Source organism: Petaurus breviceps, unplaced genomic scaffold (genome assembly GCF_028583685.1).
Source record: "Petaurus breviceps papuanus isolate PSGF00001 unplaced genomic scaffold, PetGlider_PUasm1.0 91133, whole genome shotgun sequence".
In the NCBI taxonomy this organism is placed as follows: domain Eukaryota; kingdom Metazoa; phylum Chordata; class Mammalia; order Diprotodontia; family Petauridae; genus Petaurus; species Petaurus breviceps.
Window position 1 is genome coordinate 98,722,293 of NW_027187419.1, and position 19,238 is coordinate 98,741,530.

General features: G+C 38.0%; 1 protein-coding gene across 1 annotated transcript in view; it reads left to right on the forward strand.

The window, feature by feature from the left end:
- Window positions 1–794: 794 nt before the first annotated feature.
- The window catches only part of LOC138155351 (myosin-IIIb-like), a 272,057-nt gene continuing 253,613 nt past the window's right edge, over window positions 795–19,238 (forward strand). Inside the window, exons 1-2 of the mRNA XM_069080560.1 lie at window positions 795–965; window positions 1,795–1,929. Coding sequence (XP_068936661.1) covers window positions 819–965; window positions 1,795–1,929 — 282 coding nt within the window. The 5' untranslated portion in view covers window positions 795–818. The remainder of the gene's footprint in view (window positions 966–1,794; window positions 1,930–19,238) is intronic.

The window sequence follows — 19,238 nt, forward strand, 5'->3', positions numbered from 1 at the left end:
TGTGTGTGTGTGTGTGTGTGTGTGTGTGTGTGTGTGTGTGTGTGTGTATGTAAGAGAGAAAGGGAGCTAGAGGGAGAGATAAGGAAGGAGGCAGAGATTTGTATGTGTATTTATGCATGTGTGCACAAGAGATATTAAGGAGGCAGAGGGAGGGAAGCAGAGACATGTGTGTGTGTGTGTGTGTGTGTGTGTGTGTGTGTGTAAAATATCTTCATTTTTATCGTCTTCTTTGTGGAGGAAATGACTCAGTTTTTTTTCTCATTCCCTCCTCCTCCTGCTTCTTTTCCTCATAGCAAATTCTATTTCTTTTCTCAGCTCAGAAACCAAACTAACCATACCTAATCCAAATGCAGTATTCTGATGTAGTAGATTAAGATAACATATGTATATTTTTTGTTAAACTTTAAAGCATCATATAAATGCTAGTTAGTATTATTAATGGTGCAGTTAGGTGTCAGAGTGGAGAGAGTGGTGGGGCTGGAGTCAGGTAGATCTGAGTTTTAATCTGGTCTCAGACATTTACTAGCTGTGTGACCCTGGACAAGTCATATAACCCTGTTTGCCTCAGTTTCTTCATCTGTAAAATGAGCTGAAGAAAGAAATGGCAAACCACTCCAGTATCTTTGCCAAGAAAACCTCAAATGGGGTCATGAAAAGATAAACATGACTGAGGTGACTGAACAATAAATCATTGTTAATTATTATGAAACATCCCATTATATAAAAGAATGTTCTCCAGTCCATTAATATGTTGATGATGCCCAATTTTCCTCCCCACTAGGAAACCTCTGTATGGATTATTTCAATATAGTTCCAGCATGCTTGGACTTGAGTCACTTCCTGATCCCTCAGACACCTGGGAGATAATAGAGACCATTGGGAAAGGCACATATGGAAAAGTCTATAAAGTAACAAATAAGAAAGATGGAAGCCCTGCAGCTGTAAAAATCCTGGATCCAATCAGTGTAAGTAAAATTAGCAACAGCAATCACATGGTGGTTTTTTTCCCCCTTCTTTTTAATGCTCACTGAAGTTTCCACTTATTTTCCTGGTCCTTTGTAAAGGTACACATTTTCCTGAAACCCAGCAGGGACTTGAAAGCATTTTAAAAGGGGTAATGAGTTGTAATCACAACTAAGAGAAAGAGACACGGCTAGAAATTTCCCTGGTTTTTATCTTACTGACAATTCTGTTGTTGCTATTGTTGAGATGGTACACCTGGATTCTTACCTTTTGAAATCATTCTATTTGAAGGACCGACTTGTATCACTCATGGGCTATTGGATGGTGGTGGTGTAATTACAAAATGACCCCCAACTCAAAACATTCAGACATATTGAGTTGACAGCATAAAGGAAAAATATATGCGCTTGTTTTCTCCCTCAGCAGGGTGAAGAAAATTGAGCCTTTTTTATTTTCTGCAGTGTACTAGGCACCAAGGGTATAATGTGGCCTGCTTTGTGCATAATAAGGTTATGTGTATCCTGTCCTGTATTAGGCCTCTTGGAGCTAAGCAGCTGACTGCATTGATAATGCAGTTAAAAAAAAATCTCAGAGGAAAAGAGAATCATATAAAGTCGAACGATTAGCATGATGATGGGTGATTCTTAATCAGGACCTAAATGTTTGCATATTTTTAAGCCAAAATGTTTTGGAGGCATTGAGATGATAGCAGCATTCAAATTATCATGCAGATATACTTCATTAAATATTTATTTGTCTTTGATGACAGATTTGTCTTCTCTCCTTGGAGAGACAGACTTAATCCAAAATATGCTTTTTCCTCCTATTTAGGATATGGATGAAGAGATTGAGGCAGAATACAACATTTTACAATTTCTTCCCAACCATCCAAATGTGGTAAAGTTTTATGGAATGTTTTATAAAGCTGATCAGCACGTGGGCGGACAGCTATGGCTGGTCCTAGAGGTAAGAGGGGATGGGTATGCTTAAGTTAGAGGTAATAGGTACTAGAACCAGTGGTGTTCACCTTCAGCTTATGAGGAATTAGATTCTTTCTCTTGGAAATAATATTTTGCAGTGACCACTTGGACAATCATTTGTACTTGCCGTTCTTTCTCTAATAAACCCTTATGAAATAGTGATCTTCAAAAAATAACTAAGTCAATCCCCTTCTGTGTATTAAGCACATCTTGTTGCTTAAAACATTTGCTTTTCTTGGTCCTTAAGTCTTGCAATTCTTCTTGTTTCTAAACCAGAATGTATAATAGCAGGGAGGAATGGCTTTTGACTAGCAAAGATATTTTTCCTCCAAAGCCTTGGAAAATGTGGATAAGAATCTCACTTTCACAAACTTGATAACTCAAATTCCATTTAATCTGCAAAAAATTGCATTGGCTTCATTCACATGTGCTAGTTTTGTACCAGCCTTTTCCTTCCTCTCCATATGGTTAAGATATAAGATTATTAGTGTCCGGATACAGAGGAAGAATTTCTCCATTATCTTTGACTAATGGCTCAATTCTCTTTAGCCCTACCTGGATATTTTTAGACCTTGGACTTCTAGACCAAAGCTTATTTCAGGGAACAAATGTAAGCCACACATGTGAAGTGCTGGAGGTCCTTGGAAGAAAATTTAAATGGGAAAGGCAGATTGCCTAATTTCCCTTTTAGGTTCTTCATTCCTTTTAGTTCTACCATCTGATTTTGTATAGGCCTCAGAACTGCACTAATTGGACATGGTATTGTATAGATTGACTTTGTGAGAGGTAGATGAGAGCTCTGAGAGACAAACAGGTTGAAGGGAAAGAGGCTTCACCATTTCTGTCCCATTAATGGTCTTCCCCTCCCAAACTGGGATGCTGAGGGGTTTGGCATCCAGGAAACCAGTGACTATTTGGTTGACTAATTAGTTTACATTAGAACATTCATATTCTATCTTCCTATGTTTCTGAAACTGTATTGTTACCCTATAAATGTGGCTTTAAAACAAAAAAAAAGTTCTATCACTTCCCCTTTCCCCAAATTGGAAAGTATCATTTCTGTAATTAAGATTCAGTAGTTGTACATGCTTTTGCATTGCAAGGTTTAAGTCATTGACCAGTAAGTCTAAATTTCTGCTTGTTTATTCCTGACTCCTAAAAAGACAATGTAGGGAAAATGCCTTTTTAGAATTTCCCAGTTTCTGCCATTCAAACTGAGGACTTTTCAGGTACCTTTATTTCTGCTCTAGCCTCGTGGTCAGACCTTCTCGTAAATGTTGTGATCAGACGAGGCAACAGAGATGTGTTTACTAGATCTATTCCCAAATGAAAGTTGTTTGTTAAGGATAGTAACCAAATGGTGACCCTCACAAATATAGGTTGGGTATCTCTCAAAAGGCTCTCTGGCTTGTGTAAAATGAGAAGCAGCCTAAAAGTGTGTGCTGATCCCTAGACAAACTTTACCCCACTGACTGTCTCATGTTCAAAGTCAGATAATTAGGCTGCCCTGACACACTGAATTATGCATGTACCCCTGCAATATAATATCCTTGGGATTTATGACTTCTGCATAAAAGTTGTTCTTTGGATGGGCCAGACTTGTTGGCATAGTCATTGGGAAGTTCTGGGGTCCTTTCTTTGCTGCAATTAAGTCATACAGGTCATTTGCTGGATTGCTAGCTCCAGCCTCTTCAATAGCTGTGATTTCATATAGAATTATAGAATGAGTCATAGGCTAATGTTATTCAGAGCTGGAAGGATCCTTAGAAATCATCTAATCTAGCCTCCTCATTGATGAGTAAACCGAGAGGCTAATTTACTTGCTTAATTTCTCACAGCCAGTTAATGGCAGACTTAAGTCTCTAACTTGGGTTTCCTGACTTCCAGATCAGAGATTTTTCATGACACCACACTGCTGTATCATGCACTCAAGTCTGACACCATTTGGGTATGCCTGGAATCAGTCTACCTTCTGGTTTTTCCCTGCCTCAAGTCTTTCTCCACTTTAGTCCATCCTCCATGCTGCTTCCTAAGAGATCTTCATAAAGCACAGGTCTGGCCATGTCATACCCTCTTTCCTCATTCAATAAACTCCAGTAGCTTCCTTTTACCTCCAGGATCAATTATAAATCACCTTCTTTTTAGCTTTTAAACCCCTTCATAATCTGACCCTTTCCAACCTTTCTAGTCTTCTTATACTTTAATCCCCTCCATGTACTGTACAATGCAGCAACACTAGCCTCTTTGCGTTTCCTCTTACAAGACACCGCGTCTCCTGACTCTGGGTGTCTTCACTGGCTGTCCTCCATGCCTCATCTCTGTTTCCTGACTTCCAGGTCTCATCCAAAATCCTACCTTCTGCAAGAACTCTTTTTTGATCCCACTTAATTCTATTCTGGAGATTTTCCTTCTGAGGTTGTCTCCAACTTACTGTGTATATGTGTTGTGTAAACATAATTGTTCGCCTGTTGTTTACTGCTTAGATTAAGAAACTATTTTTGCTTTTCTTTGAGTCCCTAGAGCTTACTCAGTGTCTGGTACATAATAAGTTCTTAATAAATGCTTGTTGAATAACTGACTCCATTTGTGGTAGAGATAAGGTTTTGGGGCTCATCTTCTGTCTTATGCATAGTGTTAGTAGAACTCCCCGGAGTAGACTGGCTAAATGTCCCTTGTAAGAACCACCTTCAGGTGTGTAGCAGCCCATTGCTGTTTCTACCTCCAAGTACAGGTCACTGAATAAGTGCCCAGTTACAGCATAGACTAGTTTTACCCCATAAGTCCATAAAATAACTATTCCCCTCTCATAGTTTGAAAGGCATTATTGAATCTAGAGTTTTCAAATCTTTATTGATGCTTACTTATCTGAAATTTTAATTTCCCTCCATTTAAAGCTTATTTATTTATTTTTAATTTATGGAATGAAACATGCATTTCCATAACATAGTATAATAAAAAAATGATTACATATGAAACTACAAATCTATTATGTACAACTTGCTATTCCTTTTAAATATATAATTTCCTTCATTTTTGCTCACATTTCAGATACATTGTTGATGGAGTCAGAGATATAGGAAATTTATTCAGTTAATTTGAAACTCTGACATGTCCAGATGCTGCTATTATTTCCAATAAATAATATAATTTGGGATCATGAGGATTTCTTCCTTTTCTTTTTACGGTATGGATAGAAATAGGGACTGGACCTGTGATTTCATTGACACAGGATTCTTTCAGATGAAGAAATCCCTCTACCAGTGAAGGGTGGCCACCTCTCTATAACTTAAAGAGTTGTCTAAGGCACCAAGAAGTGAACAAGGGTCACACAGTAGGTTTGTGTCAGAAGTGGGACATGAACTCAGGCCTCTCTGATTCCAAAGTCATCTCTCTAGTCCCCAGGCAGGCCATGCTGCCTCTTTTTCCTCCTAAAGCCATTCAAAACTTACTCTTTGCTTCTGTTTAACCAAAATCTTTATTTCTAGACCTGGCTTTATGTATACATAAAGTTGATGACTACCTGACCCAAATTGTCTCCTTTACTGACCTGTCAAATGCTTGTAATTTCTAATGTCACTCTTTTGGATTCATCACCAGAAGGTTCTCTGTAGGAGGATGAACATTTCAATTATGGTGACTCACAAAGACAATTTTATGTCTTGTCTGCAGCTGCAGTCTGTGGGAGTGGGGGAGTCCTTACACCAATGAATCATAGATTTCTAAGTATTAAATATGCTAAATAATGTCATTTTGTAAGGGTCCTCAAAAGGAGTCACCTATCTTAATTGGATTAAGGTATTTCTAATCTGGGAGGGAAAATATAAGGGTTAATTAAATTCATTATCACATAGTAGCCAGGGGGATTCTTTTTTTTAAAAAAATTTTGCCCAGTTACATGTAAAAACAATTTTTAACATTTGTTTTTTAAATAAAAAAAATTTGGTCTTTATTAATTTGTTTGTTTACTTTTAGTTTACAAGATTCAGTTCCACAATTTCTTGAGTTTCAAATTTTCTCTCTCTCCCTCACCACCCCCACCGCCATAGCGGCATACAATCAAGTATAATGTCTGCAAATACTTTCATATTAGACATTAATCAGGTTATAAAGAAGGATTGTATCAGATGGAATGGACAATGGGAAAGAGGAAACAAAACCAAACGAGAAAAAGAAAAAGAGCAGGTATTTTGCTTCAATCTGGATACAAACTCAGTTCTTTCTAGTTCTTTCTCTGGATATAGACATCTCTCTCCATCATGAGTCTTTTGTGATTGACTTATATCACTGCTGAGAAGAGTCTAGTCTATCAAAGTTGGTCATCACACATACGTTGTGTCTGTAATTGTGTACAAATTTCTCCTGGTTCTACTCTTCTCACTCAGCATCAGTTCATGTAAGCCTCTCAAGGTAAATTTGAAATCCATCTGCTCCTTGCTTCTTATAGCACAATAGTATTCCATTATATTCATATACCAAAACTTGTTCAGCCATTCTCCAATTGATGGGTACCCCCTTAATTTCCAATTCTTTGCCACCACAAAAAGAACTGCTATAAATATTTTTGTACATGTGGGTCTTCCTCCCACTTCTATGATCTCTTTGGGAAGCAACCCAAGAAGTGGTATTGCTGGGTCAAAGGGTATGAAATTATTTATAGCCCTTTGGGCATAATTTCAGATTGCTCTCCAGAATGGTTGGATCAGTTCACAACTCCACCAGCAATGCATTAGTATTCCAATTTTTCTACATCCTCTCTAGCATTTGTCATTTTCCTGTTTTGTCATCTTAGCCAATCTGACAGGTGAGATGTGGTACCTCAGAGTTGTTTTGATTTGCATTTCTCTAATCAATAGTGATTTAGAGCATTTTTTCATATGCTTATAGATATCTTTAATTTCTCCCTCTGAAAACTGTCTGTTCATATCCTTTGACCATTTATCAATCGGGGAATGACTAGTATTCTTATAGATTTGACTCAATTCTCTGTATATTTTATAAATGAGTCCTTTATCAGAGACATAGATTGTAAAAATTTTTCCCAATTTTCCACTTCCCTTCTAATCTTGGTTACATTGGCTTTATTTGTATAGAAGCTTTTCAATTTAATGTAATCAAAATTATCCATTTTGCATTTTATAATGCTCTCTAAATCTTGTTTGGTCATAAAGTCTTCCCCTTTCCACAAATCTGACAGGTAAACTATTCCTTTCTTTCCTAGATTATTTACAGTATCAGCCTTTATACCTAGATCATGTACCCATTTAGACTTGATTTTGGTGTATGGTGTTAGATAATGGTCTATGCCCAGTTTCTGCATTACTATATTCCAGTTTTCCCAGCAGTTTTTCTCAAATAGTGAGTTCTTATCCCAAAAACAGGGGTCTTTGGGTTTATCAAACAGTAGATTACTATAGTCATTGACTGCTGAGTCTCATGTACCCAATCTAATCCATTGATCCACTACTCTATTCTTCAGCCAGTACCAAGTAGTTTTGATGACTGCTGCTTTATAATACAGATTAAAATCTGGTATAGCTGGGCTACCTTCCCTAGCATTTCTTTTCATTAATTCCCTTGATATTCTGGACCTTTTCTTCTTCCAAACGAATTTTGTTACTATTTTTTCCAGCTCTGTAAAGGAGATTTTTTGGTAAATTGATTGGTATGGCACTAAATATGTAATTTAATTTAGGTAAAATTGTCATTTTTATTGTATTAGCTCGACCCAGCCATGAGCAATTGATGTTTTTCCAATTAGTTATATCTGACTTTATTTGTGTGAAAAGTGTTTTGTAGTTGTGTTCATATAGGTCCTGGATTTGTTTTGGCATGTAGATTCCTAAATATTTTATAATGTCTACAGTAACTTTAAGTGGGTTTTATCTTTCTATCTCTTGCTGTTAAATTTCATTAGAAATATATAAGAATGCCGAGGATTTATGTGGGTTTATTTTATATCCTGCAATGTTGCAAAATTTATTTATTATCTCAAGTAGTTTTTTTTTTACTTGATTCTCTAGGATTCTCTAAGTATATCATCATATCATCTGCAAGGAGTGATAGCTTGGTCTCTTCTTTGCTTAATTTGATTCCTTTGATTTCTTTTTCTTTTCTAATTGCTACTGCTAACATTTGTAGTACCAGATTGAATAAGAGGGGTGACAGTGGACATCTTTGTTTCACCCCTGATCTTATTGGAAATGCTCCTAGCTTATCCCCATTACATATAATACTTGCTGATGACTTTAAATAGATGCTACCTATTATTTTAAGGAAGGCTCCATTTATTCCTATACTTTCTAGTGTTTCTAATAGGAGTGGATGTTGTATTTTGTCAAAAGCCTTTTCGGCATCTATTGAGATAATCATGTGGTTTCTGCTAGTTTTATTGTTGATATGATCAATTACACTGATGATTTCCCTAATATTAAACCATCCTTGCATTCCTGGAATAAATACTACCTGATCAAAGTTTATTATTCTTGTGATAAGTTGCTGTAGTCTTTTTGCTAATATTTTATTTAAAATTTTTGCATCTTTATTCATGAGGGAAATTGGTCTATAACTTTCTCTCTCTGTTTTATCTCTTCCTGATTTAGGTATCAGCACCATATTTGTGTCATAAAATGTTTTTTTAAATTTTGAGCTCTAAATTTTCCCCCTTCCTTTCTTTATTCTTCCTCCTCCACCCTCCACCCTGATACACAAAGCAATTTGATATAGGTTATAACATGTGCAATCATGCAAAACATTTACATATTGGTCATGTTATGAAAGAAAACACAGACCAAAAAGGTAATAAAGTGAAAACTAGTATGCTTAATCCTGCATTCAAACTCTATCAGTTCTGTCTCTGGAGGTAGATAGCATTTTTTTTTTATCATGAATCCTTTGAGATTGTCTTGGATCATTGTATTGCTGAGAATAGCTAAGTCATTTATAGTTGATCATCATACAGTGTTGCTATTAACTGTGTACAATGTTCTCCTGGTTCTGCTCACTTCACTTTGTATCAGTTCATGTAAGACTCCAGCTTTTTCTGAAAACATCTTTCTCATTTCTTATAGTACAATAATATTCCATTATAGTCATATATCACAATTTATTCAGTCATTTCCCAGTTTATAGGCATCCCCTCAATTTCTAATTCTTTGCCATCACAGAAAGAATGGCTATAAATACTTTTTGTATATATAGTCTCTTTCCCCTTTAAAAAAAAATCTCTTTAAGATACAGACCTAGTAGTGCTATTGCTGGGTCAAAGGTTATGCATAGATTTATAGTCATTTGGGCATAGTTCTGAATTGCTCTCTAGAATAGTTGGATCAGTTTACAACTCTACCAACAGTGTATTAGTGTCCCAATTTTCCCACATCCCCTCCATTTAGCATTTTCATTTTCTCTCATATTAGCCAATCTGATAGGTGTGTCTGACTATAGATAGCTCTGATCTCTTCATCTGAAAACTTCCTGTTCATATCTTTTGACCATTTTTCAAATGGGGAGCAAGCAGGATTCTAAGAAAAGTGGTACCAAGATGAATGTTTTGATAGGAAAGAAGAAATTGGAGTGGTTCCTGACTGAGGTGGGGGCGGAGGGGTGGTCCTGTGAAACCAAGAGGAAGTTTGAGATTCCTGAGCATCTGGTTGCATGGGGAATGGTAGGGCAATAAACTTTCCACATTTGTAGCCTTAGACAAATCATCTCAGCTATTTCAACCTCATTTACGAAATGAGGATGAACAATACTTGTGCTATCCACTTCGAAGGGTGGTATAGACAAGCAAGCCATGTGAATGGTGGAAGGAGATCTCTATGAGTAATGTTGTGGAGGCAGAAATGACAAGATTTGGTAACTGATTACACACACACACACACACACACATATATATATATAAAATGAATGAGAGTGAGGAGTCAGGGATGACACTGAGGTTTCAAATCTGGTTGGTTGGAATGGTGGGTGGTACCCTTGACAGTTACTGGATGGATTTGGAGTCAGAGGAATGGGAATTCAAATCACTCCATTTACTTGCTGTGTGACCTTTGGCACACCACTGAACTTCTCTTGGCCTAATTTCCTCATCTGCAAATGAGGGAAGTAGATTAGATGACCTCTAAAGATCCCTTCTAACCCTAGGTGTATGTTCCTCCAAAATGAGATAATATATACAAAGTGCTTTATAACAATAAAGTCAATGTAATATTTTTAATGGTAATTTTTGAAAGATAGTGATGGGAAGAGTTTGGGGTGCCAATACAAGCTTAGTTTACTTCACAATTCCCCTTAGAATAAATTCTTTTTTCCTCTACTTCCATCTCTTTGAGATATTCAGATATATCCTTTATTGAATTGACGAGGCCACGACCTTATAGCTGGAACTTTTCTCATTTTGATTCCTTAATATCCTAGATAGCTCTGGCTTTTTCTCCTGAATCTCCTCAATGATCATAGAAATATTTTGTGGACCTTCTGTGCATCTCTGCTTTATGGATGTAGAGGCTCACAGAGGTTCTGAGTCCCATCTCCACTAGAATAGAAATCACCACCACAAAATCCCCAATAAGCAGCTATCTGTCCCTCTTCTGACATTCCCTGTTACTGTCAAAGGCACTGCCACTGTTCCAACCATCCAGATTTGAAACCTCATTATCATCCTTGACTTCTTACTTTCATTCAGCTGATTACTTATCTAATTCTTCAATTATCCAATTACTTACCAAATCTTGTCATTTCTACCTTATAATATTACTTAGATATATCCCCCTTTTTTCCCACTCTCATAGCCTACTTCCTGCTGTACTTAAGGCTCTTGTCACCACTCACCTGGATTATTAGTCTCACTGCCTCAAGCATCTCATTCCTGTCTTGCTCCACTCAATTTCCATAGTGACTTCCCTCCCCTCCCCCCAATCGCAGGCCTAGAAAAATGGCTCCCTACTACCCCTAGAATCAAATATAAACTACTCTGACATTAAGACATTTCCGTCACCCGGACCATGCCTATATTTCCCAGCTTCTTATACATTACTTTTCCCAGGCCTACTTGCTGACACTAATGCTCCATTTCCTATCTTTGGTTGCACCCATGCCTGGAATGATCTCACTCCTCACCTCCATCTCTTAGAATGCCTGGCTACCTTTGAGACTCACCTCAAATGCTACCTTCTGCAAGAGGTTTTCCCCTAGCTGCTAGTGTCTTTCCCTCTAAGGTGGCCTATCTATTCTTTGTATCTTGCATAAAACTATTTATGTACATATGGTTTCCCCAACTAGAATTTAAGCTCCTTGAAGCCAGGGTCTTTTTGTCTTTCCTTTTTACCCTTAGAGCTTGGTCCACAGCAGGCCTGTACAACCTGTGACTGGCCAAAGGATTTTAGGTGGCCTGAGAAAAATGTAGAAGAAAACATCCTCTACATTCTTTGTGGGCTGCCAGAAATCCTTTGGTGGACTGACAGGCTGTTGAGGCCAGCAGGTTGTGCAGGCCTGGTCCACAAGAAATACTTAATAAATGCTTGATTAATTGATTATCAGTCAATCAGTTCTGCAAACAGTGCTAGTCTATACCATACTTTAAAAATTTCTCTTCCTTTGCATTTTAGTCTAGCCATGCATTTTAGGAGAGGGTTTATGAAAAACATCCCACAAAAGAAAGTTATGTTCTGCTGAATACTGTCCTGCTCATTTAGAATATTGAGGTGAGATTTATGTTGGCTTTGCTACTACCATACTCCCTCTTCTTCCCTTTGCTCATTTATATGCAATGCCAGATGAGAGGTTATCCTATGGAACAATTCTAGAGGATAGAAAAAGCTTATTAAAAGGCACCTTAAATCACCTCAATTCAAAAAACAAAAGCAAATAAAAATGTCATTTCCAAAATGCATTACCGATTGTTAACAAAAATAACAAACAAAGAGCCCTCCTGTGATAGACAGCTATTTCATTTGGGAGATGAAGGGAAAACACATTCATAGGCAATATGCTGTGGAAAAATTGGTGAAGAAGTTTTATGCTCAATGAATATTATATCTGAAAAAAACTCAGGGAAAGATCTCTAAGTTCTATGATGGGAAACCATCTAAATGAAACATAATGAGAAGAAGTTATATCTTCATGAAAATCTTACTGCCCAGAAAAATATTTGGTTTAAGTAAGGTCAATACAGTTGTTTTCTTTTTAAAATTTCAATGGAAGAAGAATTTTGGAAGCTATAAACTATGGATTTTCTCCGATCAGGGATTTTAAGTAAGTAAGTACTCAACATTCAATCTGAAAATAATGGTTTGAGGCAGGAGGAAATGAGGCTGGAATTTCAAAAGAATTTCCCATATTTCTGCACCTGACTGAAGAATTAATATATTTTAAAATCCAGAGCTTTCTCAGAGTTCTAGGTTTTAGTCTTTAGGTTAAGGTCTAGACAAGGATGAATCTAGAACATACAGGAATAACTCCAAAAGACTTCTCTGACCCAGTGTCTTCATCTTGCAGTGCCCCCCAAATCACATTTTAGTTACTTCTGCTTAAAGCATTGAAAATCACTTATACGAGGCAAAAATGTAACCTGGGAGGGAAATACATTAAGCCATTGTCACCTGTAATATATTATAGTGAATTTGTTTATCACATTTTCAAGTCATTAACTTAGGCGGTCTAGATCAAAATGGTAGAGGACAGGCCAGTTTTGACTGAGGGAAAGAGAATTGGGAAAGATTTGGAGGACTATGTGAGATAGGACACCCCTGTGGTGGGCCATAGTAGAAGGCAGTGGGAATCCTGGGTTCAAGTTGAGGAGAAACCCAGGCATCTGGAAGTGATGCCAACAGCAAAAGGCTTAGGAAAGAAGGTGCTGAAAAATAGTATGGTACAGGGGAAGTCACTTGATCTGCAGGCAGAAGACCTAGGTTCACCTCTGCTAATTAAGTTCTCTGGGTGTCAGTTTCCTCATCTATATAATTATGGGACTAGGAGACCTTTGGAATTCCTTCCAGTCTTAGTTCTTATGAACTCTTCTGTTTCCCATTTTGGGGGTGGTGGTGGGAAAATGAACCTCAAAGGACAGTTGTTTTTTACTTGAAAGGATCTCCCATTGCTACAAAGTCATATGTTATGATTGCAGAGTTTTCAGGTTTCCACCTGGGGCCTTCGGAATTCTCCCATGAGTTTTTTAAAAAGTTCAATGTGCAAATGAGTTTTTCTATTTCTCTTGGGTCTAGACAAAGAATAATGCTCATTAAACTCAAGATTCTCTAAGCAGTCACATCATCCTGAGCACAGAGAAGACTCTGGGAATGGAAACACACTCCTTCCTCTGAAACAGATTGTCAGATGTGTAGGAGGGAATGAAGTGGCTGCCACTTTTTCCAGCTTCAGGGGAGGAGATGGAGGCTTGGTTGCCTCCTCTCTTCCTCCCCCCACCTCCAAGGGGGCTATTTTGTTTTATGAGTTTACAGATAGTTCCCTGGTGTGCCTCCAAGGTGATTCACTCTTTTTTGTTAAGCAATGTCAGCTAGCATTTCTCTTCTCTGGCTAGGGCTAGGTGCTGAGTGGCCCACCCCCTACACTTTCAGAGTTCTGTGGTGGGATTGTCAACTCTCATGGATACCTTCCTCCAAAGGGTCTTGGAGCAGTTTAATTGTATGTTTATGAGCTTCACTGGAAGGCAGGCAGGCTGGCCCTCCAACACTGACCTTTAAGCAAACAAAAGACACCTGCGTAATGAGAACCTCTAATTCTTCCCCAGTCTGCATGTGAGTGTTGGTCATGCTGACAAAATGAGTGTTCTTAATTCTTACATGGGCTCTGGAGGCATGGAAACAAAGTCTGTAGGTCAGCCTGCTGGGCACGACACATTGCTGACTCAGGGCTTCGTTGCAGGATGGGCTGTTTTCAAAGTAGGGCAGGCAAGATGAAATAACGTGGTTTGGCAAAACAATAATATAGCATTTCATTTATGTTTCCTCCCAGTAGAGTTTTTAAGAGCAGAACTGTGGATTGTTCTGAGGTGTGCCTGATGTCGGTGGGCGTCTGGGCTATAGGACTGTGATAATGAAAATACTATTATTCTATGTGTTTGAAGAAAGACCCTTCTTTTTCTTCGAGCACTTAAAGAAATTTACAGCAGGAAGAACATTGACTTTGAAGTCAGAGAGTCTGGGTTCAAATGCCACCTTTGACCCTTTCTAAGCTTGGGCAAGTCACTTAACCTCCCTGAACCTCAGTTTCCTCATTTGTAAAATCATGGTGTTGGACTAGATGGCTTTTGAGGTCCCTTTCATGTCTAAATCAATGATCCTATGGAAAGTTGATGCATGCATTTCTTCCTATTCAGCTTAAGCCAGGTGAGGGAGAGGGAAGAGGAGGGGGCTCTCTCCCCCCTTCCTCTCCTCTCCCCCTTCTCCAGAATCTGTTCAGTTAGCCCCTGACTCATTCATCGCTCCCTGGGTTTCCCAGTAACTGTGGGGCAGGGGAGACAACACTTTTATTTGGAGTGGAGGGTGGTACAAGTACTTATTTTTAATGTTTACTTTAAAAGTTCCTGAGCTATCTGGCTAAAAGCATTTCTTATGCTTGTTACTATGGAAACAAAGGACACATTCTAACCTTTGTCTCAGTACCAGGTGCGCATTTTACACACTAGTGAATGGAGTTACTTACATTCCTGTAAAATCTATCCTGGGTGGTCGATTTCCTAGAGGGCTTACTGTGCACATTGCTGAGGATCGGTGCTCTTCTCTGTGAATGAAGTTGGCTGGATAATTTGATAAACAGATACATGAAAAAGTGTATATACCCTCTCCCACATGTGTTTTTAAGAATGCTTAAGTCCAAAGGAGAGAGTTATGTGGGATTTTAAAACACAGAAGCAGATTCGGGGTCGGGGGTGAGGGAGACATTATCTGGATAAGGAATTATTTAAATTATTGATTCTTAAGGCCCATAGTCTTAAGACTATGTAGACAACTGCCTAGTCTACCTACATCTGAAGACCACCTGGTCTCTGTACATTCCTGATGGTACCATGATGGAGCTGAAAAATAGTTGTCAGTCTAAAATAAAGAAGATTAGAGGCAGCTGGGTGGCTCTGGAGTCAGGAATACCTGAGTTCAAATCAAGTCCTCAAAACTTACTGGTTGTGTGATCCTAGGCAGATTACTTACTCTATTTGCCTTAATCTACTGGAGAAGGAAATGGCAAATCACTCCAATATCCTTGCCAAGAAAACCCCAATGAACAGTGGGGTCCACGGGGTCATGAAGAGTCAGCCATGACTGAACAACAATATCAAACTAAAGTAACAACAACAAGGATCTTTAATCGAAGTAAAGGAATTGCAATTTGGTACCGTATACCAGGCATCACCCAAGTGCTGGAGTGCTTATGAGGAACAGAAGGAGCAATGGGGAGGGAGGGAGGGAGGTAGTCTCCTGGAAGGCACAGCCTTTTTAAGCTGCTACTTAAGTTGTTTTGCAAAATAGCAGAAAGTCTTTAGATAATGTTGGGGAGGCTTGGGAAGTGGTGACATTTGGTTCGAACAGTGGGTAATATGTGCACCAACAGGGAGTTTCCAGAGAGACCAACTCTATCTGGTTCCAAACTGCCCTACCCATGGGGTCAGAGTCAGGCAGCCAGCCTCTCTGATGGGGCTGTATTCAACACAGTTCTTTCGTTCATTTTTTCCCTTCCCAAGCAGGTATCCACAAAGCTAGGTTGGGAACTAGGGTTATGTCTTCCCTCTGGCTTCATTCTTGTGATATCCTGTCCCCTCAAGTCCCTACAGGGCCGCGCAAAGAGCACTAGCAATTGTCTAGGTGATGATCTCTTTCCCAAGTCTTGACTGGAGAAATTATAACAGCAAGAACATTCAAATGGGAGATTATGGGAGGGCCCCAGGCTTAGTTAGACAGGACCTGGGTTAGTTACTTCCTTTACTTCCCCAAGTCTCTGTGTCCACATCTGTAAATTGAGAGGGTTTGAGTAATATAGTCTCTAAATGCCTAATATAATTTTCATGGAACCACATATATTTCTAGACTAGATAGTTCTACCATTCTTTGACTCTGTATGGTACACCAGTCATCCTTAAGTGCTTTAAAAAAAAAAACAAAACCAAACCTACATTGCTAGATTATATAGACAATGGCTTTTTTTTTTTTAAATAAAAGGAAGATAGGAAGACTGGAACAGAGTCATAATAAGGGGTTAAATAAGCTACCTTACTTTATTCTAGTCTAGTCTTCTCAAAGGGAGTTCCTGATACTAGAAGCACCAAAGCCTATAGGATCCCCTAATCACCCTTCTCGCAGGGATCAGTAAGAAGTGAGGACAACCACCCCTACATCTTGATGCTGCCAGTTGATATAGGCAAAGCATTCCAGCTTGCACACTCCCCTAAATCTCCCTCAGCCTCAATGGGGGCCAGTTGAGGCAAGTACATGCATTACCCAAATTCCAAATCTCATATCCCCACTTACAGACCAATGCCCACTTGCTTTATAGGGCAGCATACAAATAAAGCATCTTGCCAACATTAAGCTCAGAGGTTTTATATTACCTCATCCCTATATCTCACTGTGCATTCACAGTGGGTATTTACCAGCTGAACTCAAATGTTTTATATTATTTATCATTATATAATGTTGTGCAAGTGTGGTTATGTTTACAAGACATGAACCTGGGAATTATTCTTGAAACTAGAGATTGTTATGGCCATGGACCCTGGAAACTAAACTCTAAGAAAGAATAACAAAAATCCACCTTACAAATATATATAATAGCTAATATTTACATAATGCCTACTATGTACTAGTGTAGCAGCAAGCACCTCAAGTATCCTCAGGGTTTGCTGTCAATACAGATTCTTGGATATGCTTTGATACAGGAAAGCAACTCAAAATGGGTTAACAAGCTTACTTTAATCAGTCAAACATATATCGGTTTACCTCGTTCAGGGGAAAAAGGTCAGCACCCTGAACTTGAAAGTATACAGACAGAATTATCAAGACAGAAACAGATCAAATAGACAGATTTCAAACTGCCCAACCATTACATCCATACCCAATCAACATCTGGGTTTCAACATCTGGGTTTCAAAGCCGGAGGGCTCTGGACAACGGCTTCCCAGAATCCAGGTCAAATCACAGAACACTTCTCAAAGTGAGCCCCAAAACAAAGCTACACATCAGGGCTTATATAGCCTTCTCCTGGCTCAGAGAATGTAACAACCTTATTGACTCACTGGCCAATCAAGAAGTATCTACTGAAAAACAAGCCTCCCACCCCAGGCTCCAGGTGCACTTTAGCCTAGGGGCAGGGAAGATATTTAAATTTACATTCCCATTACAACTAGGCCCTTTTATAAATATTATCTCAAGCCTTACAACAATACTAGGAAGTAGATTGTTATTTACATTGTATTGTTATTCGTTATTCCAATATTGTCATTATTATTCCAAATTATTGTTATTTCCATTTTACGAATGAGGAACCCGAAGCAGGTGGAAGTTATATGACTTAACCCAGGGTCACACAGCTAATATGTGTTTGAGAATGAATTTGAACTCATATAATTCCTCAATAATTTTTCAGAATTTATAATTTAATTTTATATATATTATATAAATAAATATATAAAATTACATATGATTTTATAATTTAAGACTCCATAATTCCTGACTTGAGGTCAGCACTCTAACCGCTGTACCACCTACTGTCCTAGAGATTTAAACCTCAAGAGTTGCTGTTGTTACTTGTCCTTCATTCTCAAAGAGGACCAATGACATCAGGAGGGTGATGTCTTGACTTGAAAGTGAATTGGATTTTGACACATATTAGCTTAGTTATTTCTCTTTTATTGGGAGGAAAGGAGAGAAAGAGGTTGAAGAAATAACCTAAGTTATTAATGGATCTTAAATTTTAATTTTTTATAGTAAGCTAAAGATACAATCCATTAATCTTCAATAGAATAACACATGAAGTTTGGAAGCACAACCATTTAAATAGTCCACCCATTTCCCATGTCCACCCACTTAGTAATTTCATCTCTTCATGTCAGTTGTTTTATATAAATGTAATTGATCATTCTTATGACCCTTTTGGGGATGGCGGGGTGGGGTGAGTAGTTAGTAATATTTCTTTTCTCACTAAGGTATTTTTAAGATATTAATTATTTCATGCTAATGCACTTGTAGAATGGGATAATGATTTTATCTTGGGATTTTATATTCATTTTGATGTTTCCCTACCCTTCCTTAATAGAATGCACTGGAAGATGTCAGATGTAGGCACTGGGCCCAGAAAAGTCTGAAAATGTATATGTTATCTGCAGAACAGAGAGAATAAGGTTTGCCTACTGATTTGTTTGGTTCTTTCACTTTTTCTTAAGGGGTTGAGAGATTTATGGCACATAAAATCCTGAAAATCTCTCTGAGGTAGCAAGAAAGTGTTCTAGGAAGTGGAAATTAGGATGTAGCTTCATAGAAACTATCTCATTCCTAGTTTCCCAGGGCTTCCTGGCAAAGAGGTCTAGTTAGCATTTCTAAAGGGAAGTTATTCTTTTGGTGGGATGATACTTGCCAATGCTGCATCATTCTACATATGTATTACTAGTGGTATTTAATAATTGGCTAATGTTCACCATCATCCAGATGATACCTAACATTCATCTGGCTAATGTCCAATGTAAACTAAAATTTAAGAATTCCCTTGCCTCTTCTTTTGAGCATTTTCATTTATGATGTTGAAGTGAAATGGTTCCTTGCTTTATATTTTCTCAGAGAGAGTGTATATGTGTACACACACACATATTACATACAAAATATTGGCCTGGATCTGTGATTTTGTTGGTGTAGGGCAGAGGTGTCAAACATGTAGCCTGCTTGCCCAATAACATTTCAGAGTAGATGGAATTAGATTAAAATGTAATTGGAAAATATTTAACAAAATAAATAAAAATACAGTAAAACATAGGTAATGTTAATATGTAGTTATCTAAGTGAAAATGCACCAGTAGGGATCCTTATGTGCAATTTACTGTCACAGTAAAATACCCAAATTACTTTTATTCACTTCAGTACCATTTTTATTTGAATTTGACACCAATGATATAGGAAACTCCTAGTAAGGAAACTCCCTGTACTAAAGCAGACTGTCCCCTCCCCTGTACCTTAGAATCTTAGTATTCTATTATATTCTATTATCCTATTATATTCTCTAATATTCTATTATAAAAATTAGTATCTTAGAAGCAATCGAGTGATGAACTTAGAATGAGGAAGATCTTAGTTTGAATCCTGC